At 33.7% G+C, this 27,806-nt stretch overlaps 1 protein-coding gene across 1 annotated transcript in view; it reads right to left on the bottom strand.

Annotated features, from left to right (window-relative positions):
* Positions 1 to 774: 774 nt before the first annotated feature.
* The window catches only part of TERB1 (telomere repeat binding bouquet formation protein 1), a 39,704-nt gene continuing 12,672 nt past the window's right edge, over positions 775 to 27,806 (bottom strand). Inside the window, exons 8-17 of the mRNA XM_010985684.3 lie at positions 23,215 to 23,367; positions 21,529 to 21,660; positions 20,423 to 20,548; positions 19,129 to 19,289; positions 13,155 to 13,504; positions 8,890 to 8,954; positions 8,467 to 8,562; positions 4,287 to 4,436; positions 3,922 to 3,987; positions 775 to 1,094 (exon numbers count right to left, since the gene is read on the bottom strand). Of these exons, the coding sequence (XP_010983986.2) occupies positions 907 to 1,094; positions 3,922 to 3,987; positions 4,287 to 4,436; positions 8,467 to 8,562; positions 8,890 to 8,954; positions 13,155 to 13,504; positions 19,129 to 19,289; positions 20,423 to 20,548; positions 21,529 to 21,660; positions 23,215 to 23,367 (1,487 nt within the window). The 3' untranslated portion in view covers positions 775 to 906. The remainder of the gene's footprint in view (positions 1,095 to 3,921; positions 3,988 to 4,286; positions 4,437 to 8,466; positions 8,563 to 8,889; positions 8,955 to 13,154; positions 13,505 to 19,128; positions 19,290 to 20,422; positions 20,549 to 21,528; positions 21,661 to 23,214; positions 23,368 to 27,806) is intronic.

Genomic DNA, 27,806 nt, shown 5'->3' with positions numbered 1-27,806 from the left:
CTTTATCTAAGTAGACTCAGTCATGATCTGAAAAGGTCAAAGAATATATACTTATAGGGAAATACCCTTTGGGACGGAAGAATGACATGAAGCAATGAGCCAATGGGTCCCTAAGGACAAAGGAGCTTTCAGGCCCTGATACTTGATCACTTTGCTACAGCAACAGCTTTTTAAGTATAATGGAGGATGCATCAGCATACTTTGGGGATCATGATGGAATATAAACAGAGTAAGAAAAATAGAAATTTGACATCTAATAGTTTGGTTTCCAACTAGAAGAGAGCCAACTTAAAAGCAAACAATTAAAAAATTGTTTTAAACTTTTGAAAAGCAGAAGCAAATAAACATGAATCCAAAAGAAGTGAACCTGACTAAAGAATTTGAAAGTATTCAAAGCCACTGCACATTTAGCCTTTAGAAGAAGAAACATTTTAATTAATAAAACGTCAAACATTGATTTAGTGTGTGGGAACCTCTCTTGAACAGCTTGGGAAACTACTGTATCTTTTCTAAGTTCCAGGGAGAGATTTTCACTGGGAAAGAATATTAAAACCTCAATGTCTCACATAGTATTCATTGCACTGTAATGTCAAATAATGTTAAAACCTCATAATTTTTTTCTCTCTCCTATGTTCTTTGAGCTGAAGGAAAAAAAAAAGCATATTCCTAAACAAATGTTTGATCTTATAAAGGAATTCTGTCTTACTAATCTACACATTGAAAATGTATTTGTTTTATAAATTAATAGTTTGATGAGCTACAGCATCACAAAAAAGTATTTACTTATAACAGTATCACCATTGCCACATTTCCTGTCTCATGAGAGTTTAGAATATTTTAAATTTTGTATTTTCAAGACACTGTATTTTAAGAGATCAAACTAAAAACTGACAAGCCTTCTTCCAATCAAGTTGCCGCACACTTGGGGCGTTTGATCAGCTTGTGGTATTTGTGAGCAAGGTCCACAGCCTTCCGTCCTTGCTGAAAGGGGAAAGACCACAAAATTAAGTTCCAGTGATTTCCCATTTTCTTAACTCCATTGAAAAGGTAATTTACTTCTTCTTCAGTAAAGTTTTTACGAATTCTTCTTTTTTCTGTAATTAATGAAAATTGTAGAATATATTAGTACTTGCTGAACAAAGGAATCTTCTTGAGACCCAAATAAGTGCTTAACTTATTCTAAGGATATGGATTAAATAGTGAGAAAACTTCATGCCCGGGCTACTCATCCTGTAGAAATCAATCTCAATTAAAAAAAAAATTGAGTGCCTACTATTAAGCTAGACGTTATCACTAATTTCTTCAAAAACTGTAACAATTCTACTGTAATAATGTTTGCAAAATCCTTTAATCAAGAAACACAAAATTTTATAAACATTCAATTGTTAATTCTCTCAACATTCCTGTAAGGACAGTTAACAAACAGCTTACCTATCTTATAGATACAGTCTTCCCAAAGGGCTCCGTAACTTCATAGAATAGAAGAGAATATCAACACTTGTTACTTTAATTATCAGGCTTGATTAATATTTTTAAAGAATAAGGGTCTTTTTCAAAATTTGCTATAAAGAACATGTTCACTACCTATATGGATGCTCAGCTTGATTAAAACTCAAAAAATAGGTTGCACAATGAGGAAGGAAGTTTTTAATTATGTGGTTTTTAGGGATACTTTCTACAACAGGAAGAATGCACAGTTGGTATCTGTAAATGTAAATATTTTCTAGTGATGATTACCAGGAAATAATTTTCTTTTAAGCCTTTAAATTAATTGTTAATGCATGTAATTATTGTAGCTAGATGCTGATGAGGAAGAGTTTTTATATTTCCAATTTCCAATTAAGGCTTCCGTTTACTTTAGTAGGAAATAGTAGGTGATCAATAAATATTTGTTGAAAGAAATTTTTTACTACTGGTAAAAACTGTTAAAAACTTATCAATAAAGTTACTCCTAACTATTAGATCTACTAGAAAACTGTGGTCATCTGAGAAACAGATGATTTCAACTTGACTTGCTAGATGATTTGAACTCATAATCAGGATGAAGTGGGTTATTATAACATTCAGGATATTAGGGTCCTGGGTGGTTCGTGTAGAGCCGATAGCCACTTTTCCTTTGCCATTGCCATCTCACTGACTTATACGCTTAAATTAACATCTGTGCCCAATTCCTTAAAGGCTACCAAGAGTAATGGGCAGTCTAGAAGGAGGAAACAGCTTTGTATACCACAAGGCTCCCTTCCATGGCTTATTTAGTGCTTCTCTTAATACTGATTGGGCATTAGAAAAAAGCAGGGAAAAAATAGGCAAGAAGCCTCAGTTCTAGTGACTCTTATTTTTCAAACCCTCTCAAGATATCAATCCACCCTAAAAGAGAGGCTTGTCCTCAAGGCTCTTTAAATACTTAGATGGTATTCTTCTCAGAAGAATAGGCTCAACTTTGAGTGTAACCTATAACCAAATGAAAGGTGAAGAATGTCTCTATTATGAAAGGGAAATTTATCCAGAGGGAATGGCAATATATCAAATAGTCCTGGCCTGCCTGTAAAAGAGATGTAAGACCATATAATCACTACCTCAAGATGCCTTTCTAAATTTGAAAAAAGCAGGCCAACTTATTAACTATCTGACTTTAGCTAAAGCAAGTCTAACCTATACAAAAAGGTAGTTATTTATGAGCTGAATGTGACTTAGCAGTATTTAGGATCACTCTGTATAATCCATGTGTAACCATAATTATGTATATTTCATGAGACTCTACAAACGATTTTACTATGAAAAATTATAGAATATTTTTAGTTGTTACATATTTGCTTTTAAGACATGCTGCTGAAGCAATTGTTACTAATTTGATGCCAACTCCTTGTCAAAAACAAGATTTCCAACTGTAATATTTCAATGAAAAAAATACCCATTTTCTAACAGTTTCTACATAAAATACTACTTCAAAAAGTAAGTTACCCTGTAGTGGTACCATACTTAATTTTAATTTGTATGCAGAACTTTTAATCTAGAAAAAGAGCCAGTTATAAAAAGTAAATCTGAAATTTTTCAAGGTTTTGGCAGTGAAAATGGCCAAATAAAAGTATGTAGTTAAAATGTTTCTGGGATGGTTCAAGACCACATGCCTTCGCAATAAATAACAGGATGGCTCTGTAGGTGTTACTAATTTCTAGGTTACTTTGACAAGTAATGTACCCAACTGCTTATTTTTACTCTGTAGGTACAAATTCCATATGAACAGAAGAAAATGATAATGTTCTTTAAGTCTCTGTGATCAATTTGAGATGGTGACAAACCTGAAATGATAACCTGTAGTTAAATAAAAGTTCCTGTAAATTAACTCATAGTTTAAGAAGTATTTTGATTTTTAAGCAGGGCTGTAAGGTTTATACTATTTGTCTCTTCAATTTTGATTGTTTAAAGTGCCATAGATATGAACCAAAATGTGCAAAATCTTTTCAAAGCACTTGTGCATAGGAGAATAATTTTGTTCTTAAAATAGAAATGTGATCCTGAGGATAGAACAAGGGCTTTTGGAGACAGACAGGCTTGCATTTGAATCTAAGCTCTGCCATTTGCCAACTCATTGTGCCTTAAAGTGGGAATAAAATAATACCTTACCATATAATGTTATTATATTTATTAAAAGAAATATCCACAAAACACTAACAGAGAGTAGTTTCTTAATAATTGTTAGTTTCCTCCTGCTCCTTCCCCAGCTATTAAGCAATAAGTGATAAAGCAACATAAGGAAAGGAAGAGAGAAGCCTCTTTTCTCAGGAAGTATGACCCTCATCTGAGCCAAGGATTATCATTTGAAAGCCATTAATGATGAGACTGAAAACAATCATTCAGCTGTTCTCCTCTTTTTCAGGAACATATGAAATTTAGGTTTATTTGAAAATTAAATGTATTCACTTATTCCTCCAGGGGCAGTAGATTCATTACTGAGCTGTTGTCTTCTACGTGGAGTCAGCAGTATTTCTGAAAAATATGGAAAACATTCAGCTTACTTAGAGTATCAGTCTGAGTAGCAGCACATTAGTATGATATTTCCTTTTCCCCTCATTTCTAATGGGAATCCTTAGGTGGATTAGGAAGAATTTTTAGACCACCAGAGACTAAACCTACTCCTTGGGTCCATCTTAAATCACTGGTTGCTCCGAGACAGATTTTCTTTTCGACATTATTTTACCCTTTAGCTTTTAAAATACTTAATGTTCTAGATCACAGTTTAGAAGGTATGGCCATAGTTACAGTTTTAAAACTGCTGAATTAATTACTTTTGTTACAGATAAGTGATTTCCTTAGTTCACTTTTATATGTGTCTTCAGCTTCCACAATGACTTTGTGACGATCACACTGGTATGGACAAGAGTGCAAGAGCTTGCTAAAATTTCGGCTATTCAAGGATTTTCCTACTGCTATGCAACCTAAAAGAAAACAAATACAGTGATGTATAGATGTTACAAAATATATAATAACAAATCTATGAAAGCAAATATCTTTAAGGATGGTAACTGAAGTGAAGTCTGAAACTTAATTATAAATACATCAAGAAAGTCAAAGTCATGTCATGTGAGAGAGTAAAACCAACAAATACAATGTAGTGAAGTAAGTGTTGCCACAGAGGTGTGAACAGAGTTATAGCAATATAGAAAAGAAGCATATCTAGCATGACTGATTTTGCGCAGGAGTCACTGTCAGGGAAGATATCCAAAAAAAGTGACCCTTATGCCCAGTCATCCTTTTCTTTTTTTAAATGTTTTATTATGGAACATTCCCAACACACGAGAATAAAGGGGAAAATATAATGAACCTCTGTGTATCCATCATCCACCTTCAGTAATTATTAACTCATGGCCAGTCATATTTCAAATACACTTTACCTACTCAGCTCTGCTTCCCATGTACACACTGAATTATGAAGCCTGGAATTTACACTAAAGCATCATTTCATCTATAAATACATGCATTCCTAACAGATAAGAACTCTTTGTAAAAAACACTTGTTTTGTCTCATTGTTTTTTTTTAAAACCATTATCACATGTAAGAAAACTATGCTTAATATAATCTAGTATCTAGTCAGTGTTCAAATTTCCCCATCATTTCAAAACTTTCTTTTTACAGTTGGTTTATTTGAATCATGAGCCAAACAAGGTCCACCATTACATTCAGATGATGTGTCTCTTGTGTTTCTTTTAATCTACCAATTCCCCTCTCTTCCTCTTTGTCATTTACTATTGGAGACACTGGGTCATTTGTACTATGCAGTTTACCAAAGGCTGGGTTTTGCTGATTACATCCTAGTTGCATTCCTTAAAACGTTCCTGTGTGCCCAAGAAACTAGTAATTAGATCTAGATGATTGATCAGATTCAGGCTCAGTTGTTTTTTTAGTAGAAGTCCTCACAGGTAAGTATTGTGTATTTCTTACTGCATCATATTAATGAGGCACATAAAGTCTGACTATCTCTCTCTTTTTTTAACGTTAAGATTGATCAGTAGCTTTAGGTATTATTAGCCACATCCATCCATTATAAAGTTCTCCATCTGCCTGAGTCTGGTAAGGGTTGCCAGGGGCAATCAAGAGGGGTCCTGAAAGCCATGCTATGGATTTTTAACTATCTTCCACTCAACAGGGAGGAATTGAAGGATATTTATTAAGCAGAGAAATAATATGATTTTGTCTTATAGGAAGTGTAGGTGAAGGTAAGAGGATCAGTTGAGGGGTTAAACAGTCTAGAAAATGAGGGGATTCTGAAACACAGCATTTGCAGGGAGAATGCAGACATTTATGAGGTAAAACTGGTGAATAATGAGCTGTTGGTGTATGGGAGATGTTTAGGAAAATTCTCAAGTGATTTGGTAATTGAGTGGCCAAGTTTGGAATAAGTATGGCATATTTCTGGCAGACTTAAAAAATAGCAAGTGCGCAGTGAAATTCAACAAGTGGAAGTAAGACAAAATTCCACATAATTCTGAAAGCCAGTCAGAGAGTCTGATTAAGTGAGTTACAGAGAAGCACTGAGGGTTCTGTAGTATGGTGACATGATAAAAAGCACATATAAAGAAAATAAGTTAACAGCAATATACATTATAACTGGGGGTTGGTGAGACTTGAGACTGAAAGACTGCTAGAAAGTTCCTGGAGTAATTTAGGCATAAAGGAAAAAGGGACTCTGTGGGAAAGAAAGAATCAAATTTGATAGATTAGAAATAGAGATGTAAAAAGAAAAGATAGCTACAGATGACTCAAGGTTTGAGATCTGGGAGGCCAGAAGAATAGTGGCAACACTAATAAAAAATGGAGTGGCTGGAGGGAGGGCAGTTTAAGAGGGAGAAAGATGTTGTGTTTTGAATGCATTAAGCTTTAAATAATAAGACATTAAAGTGAGTATGTCCTGGGTACAGCTGGCAATGGAAGAAAGAGGCTATAACACGAGGTAGAAGCCAAGTGTAGAGATACAGATTTGAAAATCATTGGTAAACATGATAGTTGATGCCACAAAAATAAATGTTGCAGCAGAGTCAAGTAAGTGTTAAAGACTATGTACTGGGGGGAGTGCCTGTAGAAATTTGGCTGAAAGAGAAAGGTAAAACAATAAAGATGGTAAAATGGAGTGGCTTCTAGACTGTAAACTTCTTGAAATAAGGACTGAGTGCTTTTCATCTTTGATCCCAGTACCTGACACAGAATAAGCACTCCATAAATGTCTGTGAAATGAATGGTCACCGAGGAAGCAAAGGAACTGGAAAAGAACCATTTCAAACAACCTAAGGGATGAAAGAGAGTTAACAGTTATAGGGCATCCACTCTGCCAACTGGAATATTTTTCACCAGGGGTTCTCAAACTTTATCACTCTAAGATCTTGGTGATTTTTTTTTTTATAGCACCCTTAGACCAAAAGAAATACTAAACATTCTCTTAGGCCCAAAACAACTTACTAAGTATTTATGTTCTAACAACTTTTTGTAGCCATTTGAAAAAAATACACCTACATTTGAAATATGTGTGTGTGTGTGTTTCACCTTACTAATTACAATTACTTCCTAATGGGATGTGTGCACCTATTGGGTACAGCAAAACTTCTCAAAACTTGGGAGTCAGACTAGACACTGCCACCCTCATTTCCTGTTCCCCATTGGTTTTCAGGTGGTGTTTGCTTTTTAAAAATCACAACAATCTTTGAAAATCCAGCTTCACAAAGACATGTCATTATCAAAATGAATGTAGTACAATCAATGTTGAAACCATGAACTACTTTGAGCTAATAGTTCATGTGGTGTCCAAAAGATGTTGACTATTTTGTGTTTCACTTATAAAATTTAAAATATTGTGTAGTGCCCTCATGAGTTCACTGCAGAGGCCCAGGGAGCTCTGTGGACAGTTTGGGAACTGCAGCTTTAAACTACTGAAAGGAGAGGATTTCAAGAAATCATAGTCAATACTGCAGAGATACTAAAGAGGATTAAGAATTTTTCTAAAAGTTACTGTTTGGGGTTAATAAAAAAGAGATTTCAGGTAACCTTTAACACTAAAGTTTAGTAGAATGGCAATAAAAGAAGCCAGACTGCAGGAAGTTAAGAGGGGAATGAATATGTTAAAAGACAAGGGAGCAAAAGCAGGAATCTGGTAATAAATGATGGAAGAAGGAGTAGATGAATACTTAAAGGGACAGCAAATCACACAAAGTATTTGGGGTTTTTTTTAAGATGAAGAGAAATGAACATAGTTTAAGGTGGGACAAAAGGATTCATGAATAGAAAAAGACTAAAGAGAAAGTGTACACAAGTATTAAAATGGGGAGAAAAAAAGTGATGGGATTCAGATTATAGCTCAATATCAATTTTAGAGTGATAGAGATAAACCCTTCATCCAAAACAAAAGAATATTATTATTTGAGTCTAACATGGAATAGCCTCAATTTTCTCCAAAGAATGGAGTGGGACAGTGAGAGTAAACAAAGAAGAAATATTGGGATATGAAGGAGAAGAAGGGATGGAATAAGTACTGTGGGCCCTGCAGAAAAAAAACGAACAATAGGACATGAAACACTAGAAACATTCATATCTTTACTAGAAACATACAAATACTGTTTAATAGTTAATGCCTATAATGTTTAGAGCATAATCCAGAATACATACCTATTTAGTGACTCTCTGAAAATATAAAACATGTTTACCTACTTAGTAAAGTTAAACTTATAGATGTACTGTGACAAAAAGGGAATAATAATTTTTAAAAAGTATTAGCTGTATTGATTCGTATGAACAAATACTGGGAGCACAGGCTAATGCAGATAGAAGTTATTAATCTGAATGTTTTATGATACCCTAGACTGTTATTTCTCCAAAGGAAATGATGTTTAAATCACACCAGTAGAACTATTACAAATTCTAGTTAACCAACATCATATAAAGTTTTAATTATGAAACAACTGCAACAGAAAAATATTTACCTGAGCATCTATATTTCAACATTTTGGAACAGTTGTCAGTTGCTAGAAAATTGATGACTTCTTTATTTATTATATCTGAGCATAATGTAAATGGATCTGGGAAATAAATCACAAAATGCAAGATATTTTTGATTAGTGAAAAGGACCTGACATTTACAAGATTTATTAATCCTCAAGAATTTAAAAAAAAAAAAAAAAAAGAATTCCATAAACTTCAGCCCAGTAATACACATCCAGTCATCCCAGTAGATAAACAGAAAGGTTCTGGCTATCAATAAAAGATGACAGAGGCATTTATACCAGAGAGTCAAAGGCGTGGCTTATGTGTTAGACGGCAGATATGCCGATGTATATTGTTAGCTATATTAATTACCTAAATATGTTTTCTTGAATAATCAAAAAAAGAAACATTTTAAATCATACCTGTTACCGGTAACTGCTGCTTTGTGTTTTTGGCAGTAGGAGTTGGATGTTTAAAAACATGGTCACTAAAAGAAAGTAAGATACCAGATTACTAGAAGTAATTAAATGTTTCTGTAAGCAGTGATGTGATTCTGGTGTTTGGCAGGCAGAATGAGCTGGAGTCAGGACCTACCAAAATCTACCAAATTCTGTCAGAGTAGGGTATGCAATGATTATAGCCTTGTTCCTAAAAATGGAGTTAAACAAGACTCCAGAGGGCAAATGATACTGATATCAGCAGAAACATAGAAGAAAAAATTATAAAAGAAGAAAACAGGAAGGAATGAGAGCAAAAAAGGAGGAAAGAACAAAATTCAGTAGGCCAGAGGGTAAGAAGTCTGGTCCAAGAGCACATCTCACTACTTCCAAATTCCACATCCCTGGGAAATCGAGTTAAAATTAACATCAAGAATGGTTTTGAAAAGGAAAAAAGGGGTGGTGATGATGTAATCCATCTTTCTAATACTTAGTATACCCTGCAACCTTCCCAGAACATAGCAGCATCCTCTTCAGTTTCCCACCTAGCTCGCCCAGTAACCATAAAAAGAGCAGAATACAAGAAAGGGTTTAAAAAGTAAAGCTATCCCATGTCCAGCCCCACAGGCTACCTGTGAGGGAGAAAGGACATGTACTGGAGCTGAAGTGCAGGGAACAAGTAAAAAGGCAAGCCTAAACCAGATTTTCATCACACCATACTCCTTTTCATCAAAGTAAATTTACAAACTAGCTTTTGCTACATTGCTGACTGACTATTGTGCATTGTTATTTCAGGTATATGGGGTTGCATTTAAGTTTTCTGAGTAACCCTTCTAAAATTCAAATCTTTAAAAAAACAATAGAAAAAATCAATAAAGCCAAGAGCTAGTTTTTTGAAAGAGTAAAAAAACCGACAAACCTCTGGCTAGGCTCACCAAGAAAAGAGAGGACCCAAATAAACAAAATGAAAAATAAAAGAAGAGAAATTACAACTGTTACCACAGAAATACAAAAAACTGTAAGGGAATACAATGAACAATTATTTGCCAACAAACAGGACAACATAGAAGAAGAAACAGGACAACCTAGAAGAAATGAACAAGTTTCTAGAAACATACAGTCCACCAAAACTGAATCAAGAAGAAATAGATAATCTGAACAGATGGATTACTAGAAGTGAAATAGAATCTGTAAGTTAAAAAAAAACAAAAACAAACCTGCCCTGCAAACAGAAGTCCAGGACTGAATGGCCTTACTGGGGAATTCTACCAAACATACAAAGAACTTATACTGATCCTTCTCAAACTCTTCCAAAAGATTCAAGAGTAAGGAACACTCCCAAACTCATTCTATGAATCCACCATTACCCTGATACCAAAACCAAAGACACTACCAGAAAAGAAAATTATAGGCCAGTATCTCTGATGAATATAGATGTAAAAATTCTCAATAAAAATATTAGTAAAGAAATCAACAACACATTAAAAAGATAATATACTACAGTCAAGTTGGATTCATCCCAGGGTCACAAGAATGGTTCAACATATGCATATTATCACATCAACAAAAGAAACTTCAAAACCACATGATCATCTCAGAAGATGAAGAAAAAGCATTTGATGAAATTCAGCATCCATTCATGATAAAAACTCTTCCCAAAGTGGATATAGAGTGAACATATCTCAACATAATAAAAGCTATTTATGACAAGCTCACAACCAACATAATACTCAATGGTGAAAAGTTGAAAGTCTTCCCACTATAATCTGAACAAGACAAGAATGTCCACTCTCACCACTTCCATTCAATATAGTTCTGGAAGTTCTAGCCATAGCAAATAGAAAAGAAAAAGAAATAAAATGGATCTAAATTGGAAGAGAAGAGGTAAGACTGTCACTATATGCAGATGACACGATACTATATACAGAAAACCCTAAAGATTCCATACAAAGACTACTATAGCTGATAAATGACTTCAATACGCTAGCAGGTTACAAGATTAACATACAGAAGTCTGTTGCATTTGTTTATACTAACAATGAAATACCATAAAAGTAAAAAAAAAAAAAAATCCCTTTTAAAATCACATTTAAAAAAATACTTAGGAATAAACCTGACCAAGGAATTGAAAGACTTATATGCTGAGAACTACAAAACACTGATTATTTTAAGAAATGGAAAGATACCCCATGTTCTTGGATCAGAAGAATTAATACTGTTAAAATGGCCATATTATTCAAAGCAATCAACAGATTTAATGCAATCCCTATCAAACTACCCAGGACATTTTTCACAGAAATAGAACAAATAATCCTAAAATATACATGGAATCACAAAAAACCTAGAATTGCAAAAGCAATACTGAAGAAAAAGAGTGAAGCTGGAGGCATAACCCTCCCAGACTTCAGACAATACTATGAAGCTACAGTAATTAAAACAGTGTGGTACTGGCACAAAAACAGACATATGGATCACTGGAACAAAATAAAGAGCCTAGAAATAAACCCACACACCTACAGTCAATTAATCTTTGACAAAGGAGGCAAGAATATACAATAGAGGAAAGATAGTCTCCTTGGCAAGTGGTGTTGGAAATGCTGGACGGTCACACATAAACCAATGAAGTTAGAACACTCCCTCACACCATACACAAAAATAAACTCAAAATAGCTTCAAGACTTAAGCATAAGACAGGACACCAGAAACCTCCCAGAAGACAAATAGGCAAAACATAAAAAAATAAATGACATAAATACATAAAGCGTAGCAATGTTTTCCTAGGTCAGTCTCCCAAGGCAATAGAAATAAAGGCAAAAATAAACAAATAGGTCCTTATTTAACTTATAAGCTTTTGCACAACAAATTAAGCCATAAACAAAATGGAAAAGACAACCTACAGACTGGGAGAAAATATTTTCAAATGATGTGACTGACAAGGGCTTAACTGCTAGAATATACAAACAGTTAATACAACTCAATAACAAAAAACAAACAACCCAATTCAAAAATGGGCAGAAGACCTAAACAGACATTTCTCCAATGAAGACATACAGATGGCCAACAGGCACATGAAAAGATGCTCAATATAGCTAATTATGAGAGAAATACAATTCAAAACTACAATGAAGTATCACCACACACCAGTCATAATGGCCATCATTAAAAAGCCCACAAACCATAAATGCTAGAGAGGGTGTGGTGAAAAGGGAACCCTCCTACACTGTTGGTGGGAATGTAATTTGGTGCAGCCATTATGGAAAACAATATGGAGATTACTTTAAAAATAAAGTTACCATATGATCTAGCAATCCCTCTTCTGGGCATATATCTGGAGGAAATTCCAATTAGAAAAGATAAATGCACCCCAATGTTCATAGCAGCACAATTTACAATAGCCAAGGCATGGAAACAACCTGAATGTCCATTGACAGATGACTGGATAAAGAAGTTGTAGTATATGTGTATGTGTGTGGAATACTGGAATACTACTCAGCCATAAAAAAAGAATGAAAATGCAATTTGCAACAGACCTAGAGATTTTCATACTAAATGAAGTAAGTCAGATAAATACAAATATCACTTATACGTGGAATCTAAAAAAATGAGACAAATTATTTACCAAACAGAAACAGACTCACAGACAGAAAAAAAATTCATGATTACCAAAGGAGAAAGCAGGGAGTTAAGGAGGGACAAATTAGGAGTTTGGGATTAGCAGATACAAACTACTATATATAAAATAGATAAACAACAAGGTTCTACAGTATAGCACAGGGAACTATATTTAGTATCTTGTAATAACCTATAATGAAAAAGAATATGAAAAAGAACATGTATATATACATGTGTATGTATGTATATACATGTATATGTGTGTGTATATATACACACATATGTATGACTGAATCACTATGCTATACACTAGAAATGTAACATTGTAAATCAACTAAACATTGTAACTCAATTAAAGCAAAAAATCTGATCATGTCACACAATTTAAAATCATTAATGGCTCTTTATATCCTATGAGTTAAAACAGAAAATCCTGAGTATTACATGCAAGGCCCTAGATGAACTGGCCTATACTTCCCCATTCAACTCCTTTCTCAACATTTCCTACTTTAGGCGCCTCCCAAAACCACACTTGATCATTTCTATATCCCAGTGCTTAACACTATGGCACATTGCACTGCACAAAAAATATATACTAAATAAATAAGTGAAAGTTAGAAACCATTATTAAACTATACCTTGATTGAGAAACAAAATTCTTTTTTTCAAAAGTTGTTTCTTCACATACGTTTTGATTGCTGCTTGAATTGGTTTTACATACAGTCTTATTTTGCCCACTTTCTCTATAACAAGAGTTAACTGGATTTGCACTCTTTAATAGAGTCTTCATTTGGTCATCATTTGTACACGCTTTAGACATAGCTTCATGGGACTTATGGCTCTGAAGCCTTCTAGACTGGCTTTTATCCTTATCTTCTGCTTTGGGAACTCCACCACTGCTATCTGCATGGAGGTGTTTAAATGTATTTTGAATATTTATGTTCACAGATGAAAAAGTATCCTCATATTTTTCTGTTTGTATTTTTTCCTGTAATGTAAAAATAACAAGAAAATAATTCCAAAATAATTCATTTGCTTTGTAATCCAATTTACACTCCCTTTAAATAATGCAGAAAGTTTATTATGTCAGTAGAATACACATAATAAAAGGGGTAGTTTACATTAAGAAGAAAAGGGAATATACCCATTAATGATCTGGGGACAACTGGGTTGTCATCTGAGGAAAAAGATAAACTGGATCCATATCACAATTTACATGAAAATAAAGTCAAAATTAACTAAATATTAAAACATTAAAAAGTGAAATTATATCTGTTCTAAAGGAAACCATATTTTAATATTCTCAAGGGGAGGAACACCTTTCCAAGTATTATACAAAATCAATAAATCATAAAAGAAAAAACAAATATACTTTATCACATTAAAAAAATTTTTTTAAGTTCTGCTAGAGACCAAGATTAATACGTGGGTGGGGAGACTCAGAGGAAAAAGAGGCCAGAGGCAAAACCAAATGATAATTAAAATAGATAGAAAGAATATGTATAAGTCATATCTTGGGCCACAGTATAATTTTTCTAATAACATTTATAAAAAGCTACTACAATGAACTATGAAAAGCACAATAATAGTATAGAAATAGGCAAAGGAGATGAACAATTCACAGGAAAGGAAATATAAATAGCTCTTACACATATGAAAAAATGCTCCATCCCCCTTAATTAAAAAAATGAATATTAGAGATACACTGAGATATCTTTCTTCATCTATAACATTGGCAAAGATCAAGAGAGTACAGGGAAACATTCTTATACATTATGGGTAAGAGTATAAATTGGTACATCTCTGTAGAGAAACAATTTGACAGTATCTCTCATAATAAAAACCGTGTGTATTTGTTTAAAAAACCCTATAGGTATACTTTTACATGTACAAAATGTTAATGTTATTAACTGCAGCATAGTTTGTAATAGCTAAAAGTCGGAAATAATCTGAATGTTCATCAAAAAGAGAACTAGCATATCCATCAATGGAATACTCTACAATTGTAAATAAGTGAATTAATTAATTAATTAATAGGGCTTTCAGGTAAAGATGATGACTTTAATGTTCATATTTATTTTTGGTCCTTCCAAAAACCAATTAGAACAACAGTTTTTAAAAAGGCGTAAACTGACAAGGACAGGCATAAATTCCACAAGGAGAAATGCAAGAATATATAAAGGCAACAAAATTTTGGAAACTGGAAAGCAGATAGGGTAATGATAACCTACTTAGCAGACCTGAGAAAGCTGCAATGAAAGTGATAAAGCAGACTTGAAAGCTGACAATGGGAAAAGCAAAGAAACTACCTAAAATAGGCTACCAAATTCTCAAAAGACTTAAGAATTGGAGGGTGGGTGAAGGTGGGGTTAAAAACAGGAAGACTGGATGAAAGTTTAAGAAGTTGCTGGATTACCAGATCCTGATTCTCACATACACACACTTAGCAGGCAGCTAACTGACATCAGAAGATCCCCTTCCTCCCCAAGGTTGGAAGTTTACTCTGGAGGGGATAAAAACAGAGTCTTCACACTGGAAGACATCACTGGAGGACTTCAGCAAAGATTAAGGCAGACTACTATCAAGAAATAAACACTAAGAAAATATTCACATATTGAAAACTAAGACTCCCAAGCTGTCTCCCCCCATTTTGATTCCAGAATATTGATTGACAATCTCTAGGCAGGAAATTAGAAATTGGAGGTTCTTCAAAAAAATGACCTACCTAATTAATCCTATGAGAATCCACAGTCAAAAAATTTCCAGAAAGGTTTTTAGCATATGACTCTTACATATTAGTAGCAACCAAAGATCACCAAAAATGTGAAGATAGCTAGAGACCAAGAAAGGAAAAGCAAACAAGAAAATAGCTCAGAGGAGAAAGATGAAAGACAAAGTAGGAAAAAAAACTTTAAAAATGAAAATTGTCATTGATATATTTAAGAATGCCAGTCAAGTCTTAAGTCCATGAAATAAGAAGAAGATAATTTAAAAGGAGTAAAAAAGAGGCTTTGGTAACTAAAACAGCAGAAGTTAGAAACTTAATAGATTAAAGAGCAGCTCAAGAAGTCCAACAAACAAATAATAGAGGTTTCAGAAAAGGAGGAAAGAAAGTAAGGAGAGTAATCATCATAGCATGATGTTATAAACTTTCCCAGAACTAAAGGACACAGTTGACAGAATGAAAGGGCCCACTAAGTGTACAACACAATAAGTATAAAGAGATTAACACCAAGACACCTCACTTCAAAATTTCAAAACATTGTAGATAAGGAATATATAAGCTTCCAAAGGGAGAAAACAGGTCACACCAGAATGACTTTGGACCTCAAGAGTAACCCTGAAAGCTACAAGACTGTGGAGCAACACATTCAATATGCTGAGCAAAAGTGATTTCTAACTTAGAACATTTTGTCCTTCAATTCTGAAGGTAAAATAAAATTATTTTCATATTTTCAAGGTCTCAAAAAATTAACATCCAATGTACCCTTACTTAGAAAGCTACAGAAGAATGTACTCCACCAAAATGGGGGGTTTTCACCAAAAAAGAGAGGATGGCATAGGATCCAGGAAACAGGGAATCAAACTAGGAAAGATACAAAGAGAATCTATAAGATGATGGTAAAGGAGTACCCCAAGGTAACAGCTGTGTACCTGGCATAAAAGATGTGCCAGTTATTAATTTATTGCTCCTCAATTCCAAACCCACCTTTCTTTGTTCTGCATTGTAAAACTGAAACTAGACTCTATGGACCACTATTCTACGGCTAGCCTGATGTTAGGCTCTGCCATCAGAACGTGCTAGAGGGACAATACAAGGCTGGAAGAGAATGAAGGGATATTTTCTTCCCTTGGTGTTGTGTTGTTTTGAGTGGTGACAAGTGAAGGCAGACTTGTACTATGTAAAAAATGTTAAAAGAGATTCGTAACTTCCATAAAGTAGAATTGCCCAATGATTACATTCCTAACTATTTATCCAAAAGAAATGAAAATGTACACTTCAGGCGAAGAAGTGTATGCCAATGTTCACATAACATTATTCATAGTAACCAAGATCTAGAAGCAATCCAAATGTCTGTAAATTAGTGAATGGATAAACAAGTTGTGGTGTGTCCATACTATGGAGTATTACTCAGCAGTAAAAAAGAACAAAATAAAACACTGGTGAATCTCAAAAACATTATATATTAAAGTGAAATAAGTAAAACACAAAAGATTAAGTAATATATGATTCCATTTAGGTGAAACTACGGAAACACAAACTAATGACAGAAAGCAGATCGGTGATTGCCTGGGCCTGAGGATGGGGAATGGGATTGTCTACAAAGAGACACAAGGAAACATTTTAGGGTGAGTGAACTGTTCTGTATCTTGACTGACTTGATAGTTACACAACTGTATAAAATTATCGTAACTCAAATTGTATGTTTAAAATGTGTGATTATCATTATAGGTAAATATTATTTTAGTAAAAAATAAAGTATTTTGGAAAAAAGATAATTGTTTAAAGCAAAACATAACATTACTGGGCAGTTTATAACAAATGTAGCAGTAAAATGCATAGCAACAGCAAGAAGAGCAAATGGAAATATAAGCATACTATTGCAAAAGTCTTGCAATATACATGAATGTTATCATTTGGATACAGACCATGATAAGTTAAATATGTAAATTATAAACCCTAAAGCCATCACTAAAAAAACAAGAATGTTTAGCCAATAATCTGAGATATTTAAAAATAATATAAAAGAAGACAGGAAAGCAGGAAAAAGGGAACAAAGAACAAATGGGACAAATAGGAAACAAATAGCAATATGGTAGACTTAAACCCAAACATTAATAGTTACATTAAATGTAAATGGAGTGATCACATCAATTAAAAAGCAGAACTTGTCAGAGAGGATAAAAAAGACCAAACTACATGCCATCCACACAAAACCCATGCGCTCTGTAAAGACATAGGTTACAAATAAAAGGATATGTCCATCAACTGATAAATGGATAAACAAAATGTAGTATATCTATGCAATGGAAAATTGGCCATAAAAAGGAATGAAGTACCCACAGATGCTAAAACATGAATGAGCCTTGAAAATATTATGCTAAGTGAAAGAAACCAGTCACAAAAGACCACATATTACATGCTTCCATTCTTATGAAATATCCAGAATCAGCAAATCTATAGAGTTAGAAGAAGACCAGTGGTTGCTTATGGCTGGGGATGCAGGGTTCAGGGAAATACTTAAAAGGTACAGAGTTTCTTTTTGAAGGAGTAAAAATAGTCTAAAACTGACTATAGTGATGATTGCACATATCTGTGAATACACTAAAAACTACTGAATTTTACACTTTAAATGGGCAGATGGTATATGAATTATATCTCAGTACAGCTATTTTTTAAAAAAGAATGAAGTACTGAAGTATACTACAACATGGTTGACTCTTGAAAACATGTTAAATGAAAGTTACATAAGACCACATATTATATAATTCAATTTATATAAAAAGTCCAGAATAGGTAAATATAGAGAGACAGAAAAATAAATCAGTGGTTGCCTAGGGTCGGGGGAAGATGTAAAGGGGAATAGGTAATAGTAAATGGTATGGGGTTTCTTTTTGGGGGTGATTAAAATGTTCAAAAATTGATTCTGGTAATGATCACACAATTCTGTGAGCATACTAAAAACCAATGAAATGTATACTTTAACTGGGTCAATTGTACACAATGTGATTTGTATCTCAATAAAGCTGTTGCAAAAATATATATGTAGCAGAATATTCACTCTAGAGCTGTTTACACTGGTGATAAATTGACTATTTTCTAAATGACCATCAATAAAACACTAGTTAAATCAATTACGGTAATCTATGATATTGAATACTACTCAGTCATTTAAAATAAAATTACTATACTAAATTGGATAATATTTTTTTAAATGCATGCACAAAGACTCAAAGCATACATACATAGTAAAGATATGGAAATGTGTGTATGTATATACATACATACATATACATATATATACAGTTGACCCTTGAACAACTCAGGGCAGTCAAAAATCCACATATAACTTTACAACTGGCCCTCCATACCCTCAGTTCCACATCCGCTGACTCAACCAACCCAAGATGGTATAGTATTGTAGTATATATTCGTTGGAAAAAATCCATGTATGAGTGGATTTGAGTAATTCAAACCCCTGTTGTTCAAGGATCAACTGTGTGTGTGTGTGTGTGTGTGTGTGTGTGTGTGTGTGTGTGTGTGTGTGTGTGTATAAAAAGATAGAGAGAGAAATAAATGAATGGAGAGAATAGAAAATGAGGGAAGCAAGGGAGCAGAAGCAAGAGAGAACAAAGAAAGGAAAGTGGAAAAGTGGGAACCCTTATAATACAAATGTTAGATCTCTTGGCTCTCTCCTCCATGTCTCTTATTTTTTCAGTCAACATTTCTACTTTTTAAAAATATTTTTTCTATGTTCAAGGTGATCCCTCAAGCATTACTATTGAATTTTAAATTTAAAAAATAACTTGGCAAGAAAAATATTTTACCCTTTAACCTCTTTTGTTAAAAAATACTTGAAAAAAGTTCTATATTCTATGAAACAAGCCAACCTCATTTCCTTCTCTTTCAAGCTGTTCTATTCTGTGCAGAATTTCTTTTGCTTTCTTCCAGTACTCTTCAAGATTCTTCTCTTTCATATTGATGTCCTTTAATCGCTCTACTTCATTTTCATCAAAAGAATATTCTCCTAGACTTAGAGATAATTTCTCAGCTTTGTAATATGAGAAAAAAATAGAGCATTTATCCATTACTAGAGATGTTATTTTAACACTTTAAATAAAGACAGACTAATACCCCGCACCCTCTTCTCTAAATTTTGCCCATCCAAACTATCTTAACTGTCTAAGTGGTACTGAAAATAAGTGGAAGGCTACTGCTTGGCAGAGGCCAAGGACCCAAAGGCTCATAAATTAGACCTTACTCTTCAGAGTTATAAGAAAAATAATAGAGTGAAAATATGTTATGCCAGGCATATAAACACCCTTGGGTTTATGGATACTGGTTTTAAAGTAGTAGTTTTTTTTTAAAACAGTTTTCAGAAAGTAGTTCCTTCCTATAATCTTTTAAAATCTCTTTTCACATATTACGGCAGCAATTTTTCTTCCAAGAGACCAAAATCCTTTTCCTGGCCGCTTCCTCTATGCTCCAAGCCATCAATTTCTTCAATGTACCAGGCTCCCTCCTTTCAGAGGGCCTTTGTGTCTGTCTCACTGTTGCTTGTGCCTGAGACACTGGCTGATAATAAATTCCTCTTTTCACTAATTAACTCTGCATTTAGATCTCAGCTGAAGAATCACTTCCTCCCAAAGCCTTTTCTGCTCCAAGTCTAGGTCATAAAACTTTGTTATAGGTTAAGATCTGTGCTCCATCCATTCTTAAAATTTATGTTAATTCATAACATTCATTTTTCACATTATTCAATTACTATCTATTTCTCTAGTAAAACTAAGCTCTATGAGCACAGACACTGTTGTTTCTTGTCACTGTATCCCTAATGCCTAGCACAGTGCCTGACAAATAAGAGATACCCAAATACTTTTTAAATAAATAAATGAACGTACTTTGTATTATGATTTAATCAAAGTCATCCGTAGGCCTCAAATTTAAGTCCTACAAGTAAATCTGTCCACATTGCATTAAATAAGTGAATTATCTATATTGTTGCTGCCTTCCACATAAGTTTTTTATATGCTGAAATACTCTAGTTGTCATGTCCAAATTATACTATCTGCTTTTCAAATGTAGGAAGAGCCTGGGAGCTAAAGAGCTTGGTTCATCAAAGCAAATATAAAGTCCCCGTCATAAACTGTGGTTGGTATTTTTTTTAAGTAATAGTAAACTTACTAATTTTTTTGCAGTTGTGAAGCACAAAAGTGGCAGCTTTGTTTAGTTCCTCATTCTGAGATTCAGTTAAGGCTTGTATCATGAGTGGAAGCCCATTGTTTTTAAAAAGGTCATACTGATTTTCCTCTGGAAAACACATCAAAAATTAAGGTAGAAGATAGTTATTTTATCTCAGACTATCTGCATGAGGTCCTAATTCTTCCTCTTGATAATAATAAACATAATTCAAATTTTAAAATACAAAAAACCAAATAGTTCCAAAGGTATTTTCAATTTTGGAAATTACCTAATAATATAAGCTACCTAAATCTCGTAAGTGATAATCTCTGAAATACAATCACAGAGTAGTGTCATACCTCATAAGAGTAAACATTTGGTTTAAAAAAAGGTATAGCTGTCAATTAAACCCCAATAAGAAATAAAAATTAAGTTTAAAAATTTAAAGGTATAGTAAATCCTACATTATAAAGAGGTTAAGAGAAAGAACAGAGAAATAAACGAATGGAGAGAATGGAAAATGAGGGAAGCAAGAGAGAACAAAGAGAGGAAAGTGGAAAAGTGGGAGAGGAGAGAGGAAATCAGTAGGAAAGAGAGGAGAGAGGAAATTAAAGAGGATTGGAAAAGAGGAAAGTGCACAGAGGAAGAATGGCAGGAAAGTGGAGAGGGGAAAAAATGGAAGAAGAAAAGAAAAGAAAGAGGAGAGAATGATAGGTAGAGAAAGAAAGAACTTTTGAAGGTTTTCATCAAGGGAGAACAGGATAATTTCTGTGCAGCCGTGTGAAGAGTGGATTGAAAAAATGGAGATAGAAGGAAAAGAACACAAGGAAGAATCTATTGCAATAACATGTGAAAGATGTTGAGGGCCTGAGGGCTTAAAGTGGGAATGAGCAGAAAGAAATAAGAAGGAGTGAACAGAAGCAGAAACACAGGTCTTAGTGACTGACTGAATACAATGGATGAAGAAGGATGAGGAGCAAAACGACTGGTTTGGGGACTAGGAGAAAGGCAATAGTACTTTTAAACCTTTCATATGACTGGGGGGAAAAATAAAAGTGTATTTCCACTCCATTGTCTTAATAAGTACACTAAATAAATCCAATACTTACCACAATCCTCTGTACAATGACCAAGAGTAAGTATGATGCTAAATTTTTCTCCTGAATCCAGACTTTCATGAAGCAGTAATGCCAGAAGTTTTGAAACAATGTGGTACTTGGATAGTACTGCTCCAAAAGTAGCTATTAGTATAAAAATTTTTAAAAAGACAGTAAGTACAAAGTTAAAACTTACCATTATACATACAGTACTTTCCATGTATTACATATACTATTTTTCAGACCTTATGCTAGGAGAAGGATATTATATATCTACACACTATCTAAAATTCATCTCTCATATAATATCTAATACATATGTGTATATATGTGTGCAACTATAAATAAATGTATTTTAATAAGATGATGGCTTATATAGCCCTCCTTAACCCCTTCTTCCCACACTAAAGTTTTTTGAAGAATACTTTCTTCTTAGCTGTCCTGCATAATGTTATGAATATGAACATTCCTAAAAGCTACTTACTCTTACCTTACATACCTCTTCTTATCTAGACTGACAGTAAAGACCTTTCTATGCAATCAATTTCTGCCTGTCACTGAAATATGCTATTACTGGCCATGGTTCTACTTGATGTTAGTGATGCAGAGAAGCACATCTGAAGCTATGATGAGATGTGACAAAATTCGAGAAGTCCACCATTTTAAGCTACACTTCTCATGGTTTTGTTTTTTAAGAGTTCAGAGTCTAACAATACTCATGTGAACAATAAGGCTGCGAATTTCTCAACGTATTATATCTTAATCATTTTTGTATCTCTAGCACTCACATAGTGGCACTTATTTGCTCATGATTATGCTGTTTGGACAGGGCTGGTCAGGCCAGTTCTACTCTGCATCATGCTGGGACTAGAACGTCCAAGATGTCTTCTTCAATCACATGTCTGAGTCTCAGTTGGGGTGGCAGAAACAGATGGGCTGGCTGGACATCTCTCCATTTCTGCGTGCCTCCCCATGTGACTAACAGGATTTGTCGTAATGCTGCTGGGTTTCCAGAAGGAGCATAACAAAGGGAGAAACCCAATATGCAAATGCCTGTCAAACCACCACTTGGTTCACATCAGCTAATGTCCCATTAGCAAAAGGAACAAACCAAAAGCATACACCAGGCCCTAAATAACTGATTTTAGAAAAATAATCTACTTTTTTTCACTTGTGAACGTCAAGAGTTGCTTATTACAAGGATTTACATTCCTCAGTTTTTGTACATGTGAGAAGCAGCCATGAGTTAAAGTCTGGTTCTGCCACTCACTAGTTATGGTAGGGTAAGTCAACCTCATACTTATCAGAAAGAGGCATATCTTAATTCTTTACCTAATTTTTAAAAATCTATAAATTGGGTTTTCCATTCCCAATGTATCCAAAATGTCCCTTTATTTCTCTTCTAAACTTTTTCATTTAATGCTGCATTTTAAGTGAAACAAAGGTGTAGACTGATGGAATCTTAACTTGAGTCTATCATTAAACATGAAGTCAGAAGTCCTAGATTTGAACCTTTAAGGAAGTCACAACCTCCATGGGAAAGTAAGGAGCTGGGCTAGATAATTTCTAAGATTCCCTCCCACTTGTGAAAACTGGAAGTCCAATCCATGTTAGTGTTCAATCTACCATTTCAACACTCACCATGCTGAATTCAAACAAAATGCAATTGTAGAAAAATTACTAAACATTTTCACTCACGATTATCAGCAATACATGCATCCACTGTCTTTGTCACCACCACTGCAAGCTTAGCACTGGAAAGAGTCTCGTGTGAATCAGATTCCAGTTGTACAAGAACTTGAGATAATACATCCAGTCCACCCACAGATATAAAGTATTTCTGAATATATGCTTAAGGAATAGAGTAGCAGAACTATTAATACTTCAAATAAGACAAGTGTATGGTTTCATTCAATTAATTTGCACTAAATAAAATATTAACTTGACTTTTTAAAATACTAACAATCTCAAAATTTATTACAGTATGTCTTTCTTGTCTGTTAGGTATCTCATTTTATTTAGCAAGAACTGGTATATTTTGCACAAATTATTATTATTAAACTCAAGTCCTCTAATAGGACTGTAACAAATAGATTCATTCATTTAGCTTGGTATTACAATTAGCAAACTAATTTCTGAGTTCCAACATAACTCATTCCTCAGATTGTTTCAATCAACAAAGAGCAGTCTCTTCAGCAAATGGTGCTGGGAAAGCTGGACAGCTATAAATATATTAATGCAATTAGAACACTCCCTCACACCATACACAAAAATAAACTCAAAATGATTTAAAGACATGTCTAAATATAAGACAGGACATCATAAAACTCCTAGAAAACATAGGCAAAATATTCTCAAGCATAAATCGTAGCAATATTTTCTCAGATCAGTCACCCAAGGCAAAAGAAGTAAAAGCAAAAATAAACAGGACCTAATCAAACTTGAAAACTTTTGCACAGCAAAAGGAACAATCAACAAAACCAAAAGACAACCTACAAAATGGGAGAAAATATTTGCAATGATGTGACTGACAAGGGGTTAATATCTAAAATATACAAACAGCCATACAACTCAATATCAAAAAAGAAAAAAAAACCGCCCAACCAAAAAATGGGCAGAAGACCTAAACAGACATTTCTTCAAAGAAGATGGCCATCAGGAAAAGGCCACATGAAAAGATGCTCAACATTGCTAATTATTAGAGAAATGCGAATCAAACCCACAATAAGTTATCACCTCATATCAGTCAGAATGGACAGTATCAAAAAGTCTACAAATAATAAATGCTAGAGAGGATGTGGGAAAAAGGGAACCCTCACACACTGTTCATAGAAATGTAATTACCATATGACCCAGCAATTCCACTCCTGGGAATACATCCGGAAAAAGCAAAAACACGAATTTAAAAAGATACATGCACCCCAATGTTCACAGCAGCACTATTTACAATAGCCAAGACATGCAAACAAACCCAAGTGCCCATCAACAGATGACTGGTTTCAGAAGATGGGTGTGTGTGTGTGTGTGTGTGTGTGTGTGTGTGTGTGTGTGTGTGTGTGTGTGTGTGTGTGTGTGTGTGTGATGGAATATTACTCAGCCATAAAAAAGAACAAAACATTGCCATTTGCAGCAACATCGACAAATCTAGAGAATATCATATAAAGTGTAGTAAGTCAGAGAAAGACAAACATTATATGATATCACTTACATATGGAATCTAAAAAATAATAAAAATGAATCTATATACAAAACAGAGACTCACAGACATAGAAAACAAACACAGTTACCACAGGGGAAAGGGAGGAGAGAAGGGATAAATTAGAGTATGGGATTAACAGATACAAACTACTAAACATAAAATAGATAAGCAACAAGGATTTACAATATAGCACAAGGAGCTATATTTAATATCTTATAATAATCTATAATGTAAAGTAATCTGGGGGGGAGAGTATAGTTCAAGTGGTAGAGCACATGCTTAGCATGCATGAGGTCCTGGGTTCAATCCCCAGTACCTCCTCTAAGAATAAATAAATAAACCTAATTACCTTCCCCCACCAAACAACAACAACAACAAAAACAAACAAAAAAAAAAAAAAGGAGGGAAAGTAATCTGAAAAAATATATACATAAAGTTGAATCATTTTGCTGTACACCTGAAACTAATACAACATTGTAAATTAACTATACTTCGATTAAAAAATAATTACATATTTAAAGTTTTTGGAGTTTCAAAAAAAAAAAACCAAAACCCAAAGGGCAAAGTAATTTAACTGTTCCCTCCTTAAAAAAAAAAACACACATTTCATCCACCTTATTTAAGACTAATTCATTTACTTCTTGGAGCATAAAAATGTAACATATTATTGAGAGTCATAATAACTATTCCAAGCAAAGATCTGATGACAGATACATTTTTTAAAAGTCTGAAGTCTTTTGTTCCCATATTGAAAATGATTCTGACGGGAAAGTATCCCATGGGTCTGTGCATTCAATAGTCTTTACAGCCCCATTCCAGCAATGAGCTTATAACAAATGGATGTATGGGCTAGGACTATAATTCTGTCACAAATCTTCTTCCCAGTCTACCCTAGTACCACAAATTCGGCCAAGATGATTTGAACACAAAAATTACTTTTTGTATATATACGTATGCATGTATATGTATAACTGAATAACTGCTGTACACCTGAAACTAGCATAAATCAACTAACTATACTTCAATAAAAAATAAGAACAAAAGAATTACTTTTTGTACTATTCAAAAAAAACAAAGATTTTAATCTAAAAAAATCATGTTAAAAATGTGTACATCTGGAAACAGAACTGTTAGGAAATGTTATTTAAGGATAAGCAAACATTTTCAACATTATGGAGACCCCAAAACAGTCTATTTACCACAAGATATTTTCATTTAAAAAAATCTTGAAAAAGGAAAAAATTTTAATTAGATGAAAATGGGCATTATGTTACCACAAAGCTTTTAAATTATAGCCTATGTATTGAAAATTCAAGCTTATAAGCAGAACATCCTAGTCTACACTTGTACATTGAATATTTCAAATTATCTCTAATATATTTCATACCAATTTGCTGAGAGTAATAAGGTCCTGTAACTATTACTCATCTATGTTGGTATTTAGAGAAAGAGGAAATGTCAAAGCACTATGGAAATAGATTGTAATTTTTCAAATTATAGAGATATTCCTTTGCATGTGAAACATGACTATTTGCTTTAAACATCTGACCAACAACGTGTGAGAAAGTTTTAGTTATTTTTACTTTTAACCATGCTAGTGGGTGTTTAGTAGTATCTCCTTGGAGTTTTAGATTTCTCTGATGACTAATGATTCTGAGCATCTTTTCAAGTGTTACTTAATATTCATATCTTCTCTCGTGAAGTATCTGTCCAAATTTTGCCTATTTTTTTAAATTATTAGGCTGGTTTTTGTCTTACTGATTTGTAAAAGTTCTTTATATCTTCTTGGTGCAAGTTCTTTATCAGATGTGCATTTCACAAATATTTTCTCCCAGTCCACAGCTTGCCTTTTCACCTAAACAGGATCTTTTGAAGCGTAAAAGATTCTACCTCCAGTAAAGTCCAATTTATCATTTTTTTAAATTTAGTGGCTCATGTTTTTATGCCCTAAGAAATCTTTGTCTACTCCCAAATTATGAAAATTTGTTCCTATGTTTTTGTCCAGAAATTTTAGTTTTAGTTCTTAACATTTAGTTATATGGATCGTTTCAAGTGAACTTTTGTGTACTGTATAAGGTAAGGGTTGAGACTTATATTTCCCAGACAGATCACTACTTTTACCAGCACCATTTGTTGAAAAGACTATCTTTTCCAACATGGAATCATTGTGGCACCTTTGTAGAAAATCAAGGGAAAAATATATATATATATATAAAATGCTATATACTCTTGACTACTGTATAGGAAGTATCAGGTAATGTAACTCCTACAATTTTGTCCTTTTTTTAAAACAGTTTTGACTATCCTAGCTCCTATGCACTTCCATGTAAATTTTAGAATCAGCTTGTCAATTTTTACAGAAAAGCCTGCAGGGATTTTAATGGGGAATGCCATGAATCAAGGGATGAATTTGAGAAGTGACATTCTAACAATACTGAATCTTACAATCCATGGGTATATCTCTCTCATTAATTAAAGGTTTTCTTTATTTCAGCAATGTTTTTATGGTTTTCAGCATATAGACACTGCACATGTATCATTAAATGTATTCCTAAGTATTTTGTTTTTTCAATATTATCGTGAATGATAGTTTCTTTAAATTCCCAATTGTTGCTAGTATTTCTATATATGACCTTATATCCAGCAACCTTGCTAAAATCACACTAGTTCTAGCAGTTTTTTGTAGATTCTTCAGACAATCACGTCAGCTATGAAAAAATACCATATTTTCTTTTTCCTTTTCAATCTCTACACTTTTTGTTGCATTTTCTTGCCTTACTGCACTGGCTCGGACATCTAGTAAAATGTTAAATGATGAGACTGGTTATCCTTGTCATTTTTCCAATCTTAGAGGGAAAGTATTAAGTCTTTCACCATTTAAGTCTGTTAGCTGTAGTATTTTATAGAGGCCTTTGATCACATGGAGGAAGTTCCCTTCTGTTCTTAGCTTACCAAAATCTTTTGTCATGAATTTATGTTGAGTTATTATGTGAAAAGTTATTCTTTCATCTTTTGAGATTATATAGTTTTTCTTTTCTATTCAGTGAATATGGAGAATTTTCTAATGTTAAACCAATTTTGCATTCCTATG

Source organism: Camelus dromedarius, chromosome 9, assembly GCF_036321535.1.
Source record: "Camelus dromedarius isolate mCamDro1 chromosome 9, mCamDro1.pat, whole genome shotgun sequence".
NCBI lineage: Eukaryota > Metazoa > Chordata > Mammalia > Artiodactyla > Camelidae > Camelus > Camelus dromedarius.
This window is presented reverse-complemented; position numbering and strand designations above follow the sequence as displayed.